The sequence below is a fragment of the Phoca vitulina genome, unplaced genomic scaffold (assembly GCF_004348235.1).
Source record: "Phoca vitulina isolate PV1807 unplaced genomic scaffold, GSC_HSeal_1.0 scaffold2, whole genome shotgun sequence".
In the NCBI taxonomy this organism is placed as follows: Eukaryota; Metazoa; Chordata; class Mammalia; order Carnivora; family Phocidae; genus Phoca; species Phoca vitulina.
Window position 1 is genome coordinate 38,216,079 of NW_022589705.1, and position 13,813 is coordinate 38,229,891.

Here is a 13,813-nt window from a genome sequence, read left to right on the forward strand (position 1 = left end):
AACTGTTTGTGTGTCCTACATTAGGGTATGAAGCTGGCTCTCTTCCGTACTTGAAATCGAGTGGTTCAATGAAAAAACAAAGAGAAATAGAAATCTACTTCCTTAACATGACAATGAGTATTCTAATCCTACAGCTAATGATAGACTTAATGGAAAAATCTTAAAACCATCCCTTTTAAAACAAAAATGAAAGAAGAAAATCTTGCTATCAACATTATTAGTTAGTATTCAGCCATAATATAATATAATCACAGCCATAATATAAGCTGTGAAAAAGAAATACAAGAAATAATATTGGAAAGGAAGAGACAAAAAGGTAATTTGAGGATAACATTAAAAAGCTAGAAAAACCAAAACGATTTGTCAAACAAAAGTTTTAAGTAATTTTCATTATTAATATAATTAAATACTTCTTATTAAAATGATGAAAGAGTACTCGGACAGAAAATATGATCTGCCTATCAGCAATAACTGATCAGAATACATAATATTATAGATATTACCTATTTATAATTATTATATATATGTATTTCCTATACAATGAAAAAAGAAATCCATTAAGAATAACAACAAATATTAACAATAAAAAAAATGTTAACTATGCTTAGGACGTGGCTTGGTTTAGATATCTCTGGCTTAAAGTTCTACTGAGAAATTAAAAAAAGGAACCACAAATAAATGAGAGAGTTCCATATTCTAGAAAGAAGGACTAAATATGATAAAGATATCAGCCTTTCTCAAATTTATTAATAGATTTTCTATTATCCCATTAAAATCCAAAAGTATTATCTTCTTGTAACTTGGAAAAATTATCATAAAATTCACTTGGAATATTACCGGGCAAAATCACAAAAATCAAAGAATTTTTGTGAAAAATTAAGTATACTAAAATGGTTAGCCCTAATGGCCAAATATTAAAGCATTTAAAAACAACAGCGGCTAAAATAACATGGTACTGGCCCCAAAATAGACATATATTTTAACTGAAGAGAACAGAAAGTCCGAAATACTTTATTTCTGATAAGTGTTTAATAAGAGAATTATTATGAGTCAATCGGTAAGGTAAGCGTTATGTAGAAAATCCTGTTGGATAATGGAATACCAATTTTGATAAAAGTAGTAGATCGTTACAGCAATGGCTCCCTAGAATCATGTCTCCATTTCTACACCCTTGTTTCTCTAGCTATGGACACACTACAAAGTTTTGGGTGGTTTGTTATGCAGCAATAGATAACTCACATAACATCTCATGGCATATACCGAAATATATTCTAGATAGTTGAATAGTTAAATATAAAATCAAAAGAAAATAAAACTTGATCTGAGACCTGCATGAACTTGTGACATTTCAGGTGTAAGACACTCTGGTAGTGTGCTTTCTTGGCTTTACAAGGGAAAATCTGAAATTTGACTACCTAACATTAAATACATCACAAAATACAATAGCAAAAGAAACAAAATGGAAAGAGAGACAAGAGACTGGGAAAAACAATAGCATAAAATATGGCAAGGCTTAAGGTCACTTCATAAAGGTATTCAAATTCATATGTATAACAAAGCTGTGAACAGAATATGTACATCAGAGTACATAAGAGAGTTTATAAACACAAGGAAAGACATCAGATCTTGACAGCAATCAAGGAAACTGAAGTATAACAAACTAGAGGTAACATTTTGTAGCAAGGAATTTAGAGGGAAAAAATGGTATAATTTGGTGTTAGGTTGTATTTTGATGGCACTGTGAGTGTATACTTTGGAAAGCGATATTATTGATAGGCACTAATATTTTTGTACCTTTTGACTTAACGGAAATTATCCAAAGAATGTAATTCAACAAATGCACAAAGGTTTGCTTTACAATATTATTTTTGTAGTAAAACTTGGAAACGTTGTATTGTCCAGTAGAGGGGCAATTACTTTGTCTCAGGCAACAATAAAGGGTGGAATTCCAAGTTACCGTTCAATTTTAAAATTATGAAGATCACGAAGCAGCATAAATATGTTTATGTAGTGCTAGATAAAAATAATTTAAAATTGAATGCATATAATAAACATAATGGAACGAATACACATGATCTTATCAAATCCTCAGACTCTCTTTGAAGTAAATTTTAGCTCCATAATTACGGAAGAAACAAAAATTTAAACAATTTATCCATGTTCAAGCTTTTAATAATAGACCCCCAAGCCTGTTAATTGCAGCATCCACCCATTTTTCCGTTTAATCCAATTAATCATCTTTTTGTGCCCAAAGGCTTGCACTTCCCGCTACATCCCGCTTCACAGCTTCATATATGCAAAGAATTGGCAGCGCTATGCAAAATAGGAAATAGCTTTTAAAGTTTACGGGATCACAAGTTTTCCTCCCTCGCCTTTCAAACAACTTTTTAAACGTTATATCTATTTTACAATAAAAAACTGAAAATGCAATTAAAGATAAAGGATCAAAGTCTTCCATCTATCATGCCCCATCCATCCCTGGAACTTGAACTCTGTGCAAGTGCTGTTTACTAAAGACTGGTAAAGGGCCGGCCTCAAGGAGGTGGGGCTGCGTCGCAAAAAAAAAAAAAAACCACACACAAACAAAAACCCGCCGCGCTGCTTTACGGCACTCGCTCCGCCCCTCCAGGTGCGGGAAGCTGAAGCCGGGAAACATGGTGGCCGCCTGCCTTCTCAGCAAGGGTTTGACTACCCTGGCAGGGTTGTTGCTTTTGTCCTTCGGCAGCTTGGCCGCTAGTCAGATCGAGGTAGGAGTCAGGCCCTCCGAGCGACAGGGCCCTGGGAGGACAGCTCTGTCGTGGCTGTGAGCGCACCAGCCGATTGCGATTCACAGCAGCCGAGGGGAGCATCAGCATCTTACTAGGCTGACCGGGCTGTGTGTGGGGGAGGGTGTCTGTTACAGGGGATGGGATAGGACAGTGTCGATCTGTTTCACCCTTTTAAAACGACGTATATAAAGAATCAAATGTCAGGAGACGGGGGAGGACCTGATCCATTGCTCTGACGAGTGTGCAGTCCCTAGCAGTTGAAATGTGAGCACAGGAGTGAAGCACCTACTTTCCTACTACTAAACTACACTGCTCCCCTTTGATAGGAGTCAGATGACTACGGTGTTTTATTTTTGGCTCACAGGACGTTCTGGCCCTTTATCAAGCTTTTACTCTATCCAGTACTCTGACAGTACTTCAGGCCAGTTCTACTGGAGTCTAGATCTGTTTTCAGGCCTGCATATCCTGTTGGCTAGGGGGCCGGGATAGTTAGCCGACATTTGAAAATCTATATCCAAAGTTTAATCTTCTGCCTAGCCCACCTCCTATGGGATTGCTACTAAGTCAGAAACCTGCTTGTTTGTTTGTTTTAATAAACTCTTTTTATCTCATGTGTTGATCATCACTAAATTCTATGTTCTGAACTTTAAAAATTGCTTTCACCCTTCCAGTTCCACTGGCATAAGGTGGGCCTTGGTCATTTCTTGCCTACACTATTGCAAGAACTATCTTGTTTACCCCCAGGCTTCCAAAGTCCCTCACTTAGATGCTAGATTAGTCTTCATAAAAGGCAAACCCAGTCAGGTTATTCTTCTGATTTAATCCTTTTCCCGTTGCATACAGAGGAAAGTCTAAACATCATAATCTGGTGTCTGCCCACGTTTTGATCTTCTTATTGGAGTCCATTCTTTCTACCACCTAAGTACCTTGAGTTTAGACCAATGAGTTCTAAACTTTTTGAATACATACCCTCCAGTTAGAAAAGATGGCACATGCACCCTCTCTCTGTATCCATGAATTACTGCTAATCTATATAGTCAACATTTATAAGGTATATTTTTTAATGTAATACAAATAGGAATAGAAGTTCTGCCATTTTTCTCCTTTATTTTAGTGGATTATCTTGTATACTTCATTTTGGACACCATTATATTTTTTGTAGTTATGTTGTTGCTGTGCTTTTTCACATTAACCATGTTGTTTTTTTCAACCTTTTGTTTCTTCTTTTTACTAAGATGCAGTAAAAGCATTACCTCTGTAGTAATATGTACACTTAGCTAATGTAGCATTCATCTGCTCTAATCCATATATGCTTTGTAGTATCTATGATTCCTTAATCTTTCACTTAAGAGTACAATAGCTCCCTAGCTGGTCTGCCTCAAGTCTTTCTTTCTGCCAGTCTTTTCCAAGCTGCAGTCAGAGTAACTTTTAAAAATGCAAATCAGATCGTGTCACCCATAAACAACTTAATGTTTCCTTAAGGATAAAGAACAGAATCTTTGTTATGACCCATGAACAAGGCCCTTTTCCTGTCTTTGACTTCTAGTTGTGCTAATCTTTTAGTTTCTCAAAGCCTTTAAGCTCATGTCTCCCATTAGGGTGGATGTTCCTTCTGTCTGGAATTATCTTCCCTATTCTCTTCATCTTTTGAATCCTAAGCTAAATGTCACTTCTCTAGGGGAAAACTTCGCTGATGCCTTCCTACTTCCTACTGCCAGAATCAGGTCAGGTCAGATCTGTCTGGGAATCTATTGTATTCTTTCATGATACTGTGTATCTTATCTCTATATAGAATTTATAGTTTGCCCTCATCTGCTTAATGTATGACTATCAAATTGGATAGTGTTCTCTTTGGAGGCAAGTACTATGAATATTTTTGCCCATCATTGTATTCTGCGCACTCAGGACATTGGCTGGCACATGGCACCCAATGAATGTGATGAATGAATGAATGTTACATTGCAGTGTGACATGTTTGCTTGCTTCTTTATTGCACTCTGGGGTTCTTGAGAGAAAGCAGCTTGCTTTTTAGTGATTTTTGTATCACTGTACATTACATGTAACTGGCACATAATAGGTGCTCCATTCGTTATATATAGAATGAATAATTTTGCAGTGCCTATATTGTCTAAACAATCACAAAAGAGTTTTGCCATATCAAATTTTTCACTAAAGTCTTAATGATGTAAGAATTTTCAGCTAGAAGGCACCTTTGAGATTATTGGGTCAGATCTTACTTTCTACATGAGGAAAGTCAAGTCTAAAGAGCTAAGTGACTTATCCCAGTCTCATAGTCATGTTCAAATTTTTAAATGAATGCTTTATCCACTATAGCACAGTTTTCTTTTGCATCGAGGCAGCTCTTGAGAAAGGTTAAAAAATACATATATATGTACATATGATAAACAGATTTGAGGGAATTTTTTATTTTATTCTCCCTGAAATTTTCTTGCCAGATGAAAATTAAAACAGCTAACATTTGTTATGCAATTACTATGTTCCAGTCACCATTCCTACCTTCTGTATGTCAGGTAATAATTACTACTCTTTTACAGATGGGGAAATGGAGGCACAGAGAAGCTTTCCTAAGCTTTTACAGCTAGTAAATAATAGGGTCCAGATTTCAATCTAGGCAGTATGACTTCTCATAATTAATACTGTTTGATAGCAGATCTGGGGTCATTAAGGTTCATATTCACAATTATTTTAATATATAATAAATATCATGTTCTTTTGGTGTCTGGATATTATTGGATGTTGAGGTTTTCTGATGTTCCACAATGGCAAATATGGTTCAGACTTCTAACAGATTAGCGAAATGGTACATGGCAGCGTGCTAGAGAATGTGCTCAATCAAATATATTGATGTATTCAAATAAAGTAATTGGAAGCATCCACTACAGAGTAGGAAGTAATGAATGAGACTTCAATAAGGGGTATTAATTGGGCGCCTGGGTGGCTCAGTTAAGTGTCTGCCTTCGGCTCACGTCATGATCCCAGGGTCCTGGGATCGAGCCCCACTTCCCTGCTCGGCAGGAAGCCTGCTTCTCCCTCTCCCACTCCCCCTGCATGTGTTACCTCTGTAGCTGTCTCTCTCTGTCAAAAAATAAATAAAATCTTTAAAAAAAAAAAAAAAAAGAAAGGTATTAATTGTTATGTGGAGAATCAAGGCATGAAAATAAGTCATTCACAATTTGAAGACTGAATGGAAAACTAGAAGCATATGAGGAAGAGCTGGTTGTGTTTGAGATAAAAATGTTTAAAAACAAGCAGCCCCCCACCTCTAGGGCTCCCCAGCAAAAAATAAAATGTTGTCCTTTATAAGGTTAAATACTAGAACCTTTATAAATTTGCGTAATGATAACTTACTGTCATTATAACTAAAGACTCCATGAATGTTAACTGTTCTTTATCAGTCTTTATTCTCAGAAATGTGGCTTTTCTAATGTTTTTGAAATTTGATTTGTAGGATCAAACAGAACATTTCTTTAGAAGTGGCCATACAAACAACTGGGCTGTTTTGGTAAGTATGTTCTATAAAGGTATATGTTGTTGTTCACATTAGATATGTGTCTGAGAACTTTTGTGTGAACCAGATTTTTGAAAAAAAAAATTATTTTCTCATATAACAAATTCCTTATTTTGATTTGACTATATTTTAAATTGACTTTATATCAACTAATATTCTGGCCTTCAGTATATTGTCAAGTGGTGATGTGTAAATAAACATAAGAGTATACTAGGGATACTATTGTTAAAGGAAGCATCTTATAAAATGTACAATTATTTTAATGATGGAAACTAGTAATTGTATTTCTTATATATAATATTAGTTTGTAGATATTCTCTATTTAGGCTTTTTTTTTTTTTTTTTACTTTTTTTTTTCTGCCCACAAAAAGAAATGATCATCATAGAAAATGCAAATTATACGGAAAAGTTTAGGAGGGGACAGATTAATTTTATCTTAGGTGACTCTCCCCTCAATTTAAAAAAAAAAGGAAGACAGAGAAAATATCTTCAAGTCCCATACATGTCAGAATTAACATTTTGATTCTTCTGGCCTTCTTTCCCTTCCCATATAAGCATAAAGATAAATGATTTTATGTAACTAGGGTCATCTTATACCTGTTATTTTGCAACCCCATAGCAGTATATCTTTGGAGATCTTCCCCTGTCAATATGGAGATGCATAATCATTTCCAAAGGCTGTATTATTTTGTATTTTATGAATGAACCATAGTCTCTCGTTCATGGGCATTTAGATTCTAAATATTTTATTTTAAACAAGACTCTTGGACAGCCTTATACATACACCTTTGTGAACTTGGACTGATTTTCTCTTTAGGATAAATTCCTAAGCCATAAGGCTTGTAAGTTATGGAGCATAATTGCTCTCCAGAAATGCTGTACCTCTTTTTTCTAATTCCAAGAAAACTGTGTATTATTAACTTTGCCATTTCTTTTTGACTGCTGGGTAACATATTAAATTTTGTTTTAATTTGAATTGTTTTGATCCTTAGTAAGGTTTGCTTATTGGCCTATTGTTTTCTTTTGCCTTTTTTTTTCTTGGTGTAAATTACCATTTTAATTTATCTGGATTTATAAATTTGTATTTTTAATTTCCCTAATAGAATACATGCCATCAATTTTGTTTTTCCTGCACTTGGAAAGTATTTGGATAGTAGTTTCACTGCTGGGGATTTATTTAATGGCATTTACATGATTAGGAGATATAATAAATTTGACTTAATGAAAAAATTGTAGAAAAGGGTTGACTGGAAAAAGAATGAGGAAATAAGGAGGCAGGAAAGGAAGTGAATTTTTGTGAAAAAGGAAGGGGGTTCATGGGTCATTTTATTATTCTTCAACAAAGAACACCTATATGCTACCCCTCAAAAGAGATTTTATGAAGGAATCGAACAAAAGCTGCTCAAGATAAGGAGACAAGTTTTCGGTGACCACTTAAAAGAGAGGGAAACTTATCAGGAGGCAGGCCACGATCCACCAGTTCCACAGGATAACTTGCTCTTCAGAAACCAAGGGCTCTTCAGTAACTAGTCTCTCTATGGGAATTCTTTAAAAAGGGAGTAACTGCCTGTGTCCCGACAACTAATTGCCAAAGGGCTCATCCTTTAGAATAAGAGCCTATTAGCTTACACTGCACACACACTGAAGCTTTCCTTGTCTGGAAAACCTCTAACTGAGCCCCTCTTCAACCTCAGTAACTTGAATCTCAGATGAGAAATGAAATGAGGATGAAAAAGAATTATTACTGAGCATTTCACAGTTGCAGTTTCGTATTGTGTACAATAGTTTACACATTAACTCAGACTTTAGTAAAGTGAGACTTTAGTGAATTGTTCTTTCTTAAATGGAAAATCATGAAATTTGACCAGGGCCAAGTTGAAAGTACTAAACATGCATTTTTTCAATGTTACGTAATTCAGATTTTAAAAATATACGTTTTTCTCTACCAGTTTGAATTACTTTGTTTTTACTCTTGACTAAATGATCAGAGGTAAATGGAATGCCCCTTTGCCATTGTACTGTGACTAAGAAACTTTCACCACCAGAGGGAGATAGAAGGAAAATTGGATTCCGTTTTAGTTTCAAGATCTGCTGAGTAAATCATTTTTGCTCCTGTTTAATAAAAAAAAGTTAAAATGATAATCCTTACTCATGGTTAAGAAAAAGTACAATGAGGAAGGGTATAAACTGAAAAATCATTGTACCCTTCTTTGATTCCCATTTTTATTCTCTGTGATCGCTATTATTATTTTCTTGTGCATCCTTTCAGAAATTTCCAATGCATATAATTACATTTGTGTCTACCCCTCCCTCCTTTTAAAAAGACTAATGGATCATATCACATGCTGTCTTACAACTGGTTTTTTTTGGTATTTCATTTTGAGAATATGAATAATTTATATTAAGTTGATATTTCTTGGTCCCTTCTCTTTTGCCACCTTCATTTCATGTCTAGTAAATTGCTGGTGAAAGTGAAGGCAGTTTCTTAGGTTTATGCTTAAATACTATAATAGCTGAGAAAAGCCTTTTGGGTGTGGTAAATTGCACTGAATATACAGATTTTTATTATGACTAATTCAGATATAAATTAAATTATTTCTGCTTAAGTTATGGAATCTGTAGATTTCTAGCTTTTTGATTTCAGTTTTTGCTAGTACAGGCAATGTTATAATGAAAATTCTTGATTACATATTTTTGTGTACTTATATAAGCTAAATCGAAAGATAAATATATATTCAAACTTGATATATGTTGCAAATTATCCTCATAGAAGGTTTATATTAGTTTACATTCCCAACAGTAGGATATGAGTTATTCATTTCCCCACATGATTGCCAATACTATGAATTGTCATGGACTTTTGAATACTCAATTCGATTTGTGTTTTTTAAATTATGATAAAAGTTGAGCATCTTTAAGAGTTTATTGTCCATTTTGAATACCTTTATTATGAAATGGTTGGTCTCATCCTTTTCCCATTTTTTGAAAATTGGGTGGTTCATTTTTTCTTATTGAGTTATAACTATTTCAAGTTTTTTTTTTTTTAAAGATTTTATTTATTTATTTGACAGACAGAGACAGAGACAGCTGGAAAGGGAACACAAGCAGGGGGAGTGGGAGAAGGAGAAGCAGGCCTCCCGCGGAGCAGGGAGCCGATGCGGGGCTCGATCCCAGGACCCTGGGATCATGACCTGAGCCAAAGGCAGATGCTTAATGACTGAGCCACCCAAGCACCCCTATTTCAAGTGTTTTATCTCATTTAGGACTTTATGGTATTTTTGACACATGGAATTTTGCATTTTAATATAGTCAAAAATTACAGTCTTTTCCTTATTGGATTCCAGGTTGAAAATTCATTTTAATAAAAAAATCTTGTAGTTCCTTTCCATTTGCAGGGGCAGGAACATTTATGTGATTCTCAAAGCTGTCATTATACCTACGACCAGCAAAGGCATGTGGTAGGAGATAGGGAGGGTGCTCAGGGGTAGGTATACTTCCTTTGGAATGGATTTCCCAGGGGGCTGATTTTTTGAGGCATGGTGTTAGATTTGCCTAGTACCTTTGGTATCATTTTTAGGAATCAGTTTGTTGTTGTTTTTTTAAATGTAAAACTTATTTGGATTGTTTCTAGTTTTTTATTTGGTTCAACAGCTTCTTTATAATGTATTCTCTTGTGTGCATGTAAAAGTGTTTTGTATGTTATCTATCTATCTAACGTTTTTCATAACTAGAATTAGGAAGCAATCCAGAGTAAAAGGAACATTATATAACCCAAGATAGTTAATTTTCTATTCTGTGAAGAGATTATGGGCATTGCCTTTGATTCTAAAGAATTTAATCTTTTAGACTTAGGAACATTATAGAATCACATAAATTGAGAGTAACTAAGTTGGTTCAGTATTTGATTAAATTCCCCAAAGATTTGGTTTCCCTTAAGCTGACTGGCCTTTTTATTTAATAGCAGTTATGAAAGACCTCTTTCTAGAGAGATTGGTTTTTTTGACAATTCTTTATATGCTTTCCTGTTTGTAAGCCTATATTATGATATACTCTTTTTCTAGGCATCTCTAAATCCTACTTAAAGAGAAATAATTCTGTAAGTTGGTGGCTTATTTTCATTCATAACAATAATGTATTTGTTTTAATACTTTAGGTATGTACATCCCGGTTCTGGTTTAATTATCGGCATGTTGCAAATACTCTCTCTGTTTACAGAAGTGTCAAGAGGCTAGGTATTCCTGACAGGTAAGAATTCTTAATAAAGCTTAACTCTGAACTTCAGTGAAAATTACCCTTAGACAGTTGTTATTATTTTTGCATTTTTATGTTGCTTTGGAAGAGATAAACCTGATTTGAAGGTTTTTTTTTTTTATTTTTGTTAGAGCATACCATCATGTATAAAATAGCTGTTACTTAAGACCATAATGTCAAATTATATAAAACAACAATCAGTACCTTATAAGGTGAAAAGATTTGATAAAGTATAATTGTTTAGTGTCATTTACTTAATTATTAAATGCTTCAGTCTGTGTTTTTAATTGCAGGCAACAAGACAATTTTGACTGATTCAAGTAGAAAAGTAATTTACTGAAAGCATATTGATTAGTTCACTAACTTGCTGGGAAGGCTGTATATGGACTTAAGTCAGGACATGTTAGACTAGGTAGCAAGAAAGACATCTGAAAATGCTGGCATAAAACCATGCATTGACAAGAATGCCGCCACAGATTGCTGGCTGGACTCTGCTACTGCATAGCTGCTACCATTACCTTGGGAAACTTAGTGTTGCCGCTGCCAAAATCCAGCCTTTGCCATCCCAGCCCCTTACTGTCTCTAGCTCTTAATTTAGACTCCTTGGTGGGAAAGTCATATTGGGAGAGCACAGATTAAAGTGCCTGTGTTCACGCTCAGGGGGTGACAGGAAGAATGACTGTATGGCATTTTTAGCTTCTATAAATGGGGGTGGGCTCTGCCTTCTATGGAGACTCATAAAGTGGGATATTTCCTAATTACATGAGGGAGTTCAGGTACGAGGCAAAGCCCCTGTGCCTCCACCCAGATACATGTTCTCTGCATTTGGTTTGTCAGGTACGATAGAGCTGTTTTTGCTACCACCAACAGAGTTATAGAAGAAACTGCATTCAATTCGCTTATTTAGGTTTGATTTATTTAGTCCTATGTTCCTCTCTTCCTTTGAGGCAGAATGGAAAGAACTTTGCAACCAGATAGATCTGAGTTTGAAATCTGGGTTAGTGGTGATTTTCATTAAGTCACTTCATGATGCTAAGCCTGTCTCCTTGTCTACTACATGGTCATAATAGTACCTTCTTTGCAGGATTCAGATCCTCGCAGTAAAAAGCAAATAGAGATATGTATAAAGTGCTGCAGGAGCAGAAAGGAAGCAGTGAATGACTCAGGAAACAAAGATATATTACATTCTATGTAAATAGATCATGTTAGCCTGAGAAGCTGACAAGAACTCTAATTTAATTCCTGGATTTCATCTGGAAATTAAAGGCAACTCAATAATATTACCATTTTAAAAAGTATATTAAATTAAGTCTGAGAAAGAATGCTTTGCTATATCAAGTTTACAGGTATTATTCTTGTAACTAGCCAGTTATTATAATTTGTCAATTGGTTTTCTTCTAATAGGGCTATGTGGTTAGTCCTTTGGCTTTTAACTGCTGTTGCTTCTATACCCTATGTGCTCCTCCAGGGAGTTACTATGCACAGTTTGGCAATAGTTTTCACTTAGGAAATGAATCTTTGTCTGGTCTATAGGTTATTATGATATGTTTAAATGGTCTAAGTAAGATTTAGAGGGACTTTTTAGAAATAGAATATAACTGTAGGATGTATTTTATATATTATAATTGGTAGGTTTGCCCCTAGGTTTCTGAAGAATGTTCTTTAAAAGCTTATTCCTGTTTCACCTGATAGCCTGTCTACCTCTCTGTTTATGACATCTTTTTTGGGGAATGAATTGGGGATTTAAACCATTTGTTATTTTACAAACAGAGATCAATATAAAAGATTCAATTTGGCTTTTAGCCTATTTATGGTGAATATTCCTCTCATTGGTGACTTGTCTTACTTTACTCCTACCTGGAATTAAGTATAAAGATATCTCTAGCTAAATTCTTAGGAAGTAAAAAATTATTATAAAATAACAGTTTGGAAACTTAAAATCATTAAGAACAGTTTTTAGTTTTAAAGCTTGAATTTCAAAATACAGTTTGAATTTATTTTTACACATTATGGAACATTTTTAAGTTAAAAATGTTATAACTTTTGTTCATATTTGAGGTATGTATGCCGAGAAAAATAATTGTTACATTTAATAAAAATTATGAGTAGAGCTCTGTTTTGGTTTTGTTTTTTAATTTGTTTGATTTTCAAGGGAGCATTTTACCTTTGTCTTGAGATGCAAGGATTTGCATTTAATTTTCCCATAGACTTCAATAAGAAATCAGTTCACAAATCATTTGTTGAAATACATGACACAAGTGATTGCCTTTTATTTTGGAAGTTCACATCAGTTCCATAGGTCCTGTTTGAAATGTCACATTAGTCACATCACTACTCTTGTTCTGATTTCTCTCTGATCTTCTGTCTGTATTTCACACGTTCTGACCATACTGAGCCATTCTCTCTGCCTGGAATGGTTGTCTGTACTTCTGGCTCACTTCTGCCAAAACCTGGCTGTGATTCCAAATCTCTTGTGGTTAAAAATACAGATTTCTTGGCTCCACCTCTGGTGATTCTAATTCACTAACTCTCAAGCGACGCCTAGACATCAGGTTTAGATGTAGTTCTGATGCACACTCAAGTATAGGAAGCACAGCTTCAATTTATACCTGACCTTCCAAATTTACTTTACTCTAATACTTCTTTAAAAAAGCCTTTCCTGACCCCTTTCTTTGCTTCTGTGGTATCCTGTGTACATCTTGATTATAACATGATTATATGGATTATAGTATGTCTCCCTCATTAGATTATAAACTCTTTGAAAGGAATATGGATATTTTATTTCATTTTGTACTTCTAGCATCTAGCACAGTGCCTGACATATAGTAGGTTCTTAATAGGTATTAGATAAATAAACAAGTGACTTGGAAATACTTTGTCAGGTAGGCAAAGCAAACACAAGTTTGTACTTTAAAAATAAAAATACTTCTCTTTCCTAAATTGTGTTAGTTTAGTTTTAAACAAATGTTAATATGATATAAAAGACATTTTAATAAATAGTTTGTCAGAACTTAATAATACTATTTCAAAATGTTGACTCGGGAACGGATTTTAATGGTTATGGGGGAAAATAAAGAGACATACTATTATTGTTTTTATACGTAAGTTCCGTGCAAGACAGATGTTTTATACTTTGTGTCCATGCTTTCTGTAACCTTACCCACCCTCAGGTACTTTTTTTTTATTTGCCTGGTTTTAATTCTTTAAACATTTTACTTTTTTGGGAATTTTTCTGCCCTCAAATAAATGTTTTGGACTAAATCCC

At 34.5% G+C, this 13,813-nt stretch overlaps 1 protein-coding gene across 1 annotated transcript in view; it reads left to right on the forward strand.

Moving 5' to 3' along the window:
• The first annotated feature begins 2,617 nt into the window (after nt 1-2,617).
• PIGK (phosphatidylinositol glycan anchor biosynthesis class K) overlaps nt 2,618-13,813 on the forward strand; it is a 110,869-nt gene continuing 99,673 nt past the window's right edge. The window contains exons 1-3 of the mRNA XM_032425659.1: nt 2,618-2,747; nt 6,238-6,291; nt 10,451-10,542. Of these exons, the coding sequence (XP_032281550.1) occupies nt 2,655-2,747; nt 6,238-6,291; nt 10,451-10,542 (239 nt within the window). The 5' untranslated portion in view covers nt 2,618-2,654. The remainder of the gene's footprint in view (nt 2,748-6,237; nt 6,292-10,450; nt 10,543-13,813) is intronic.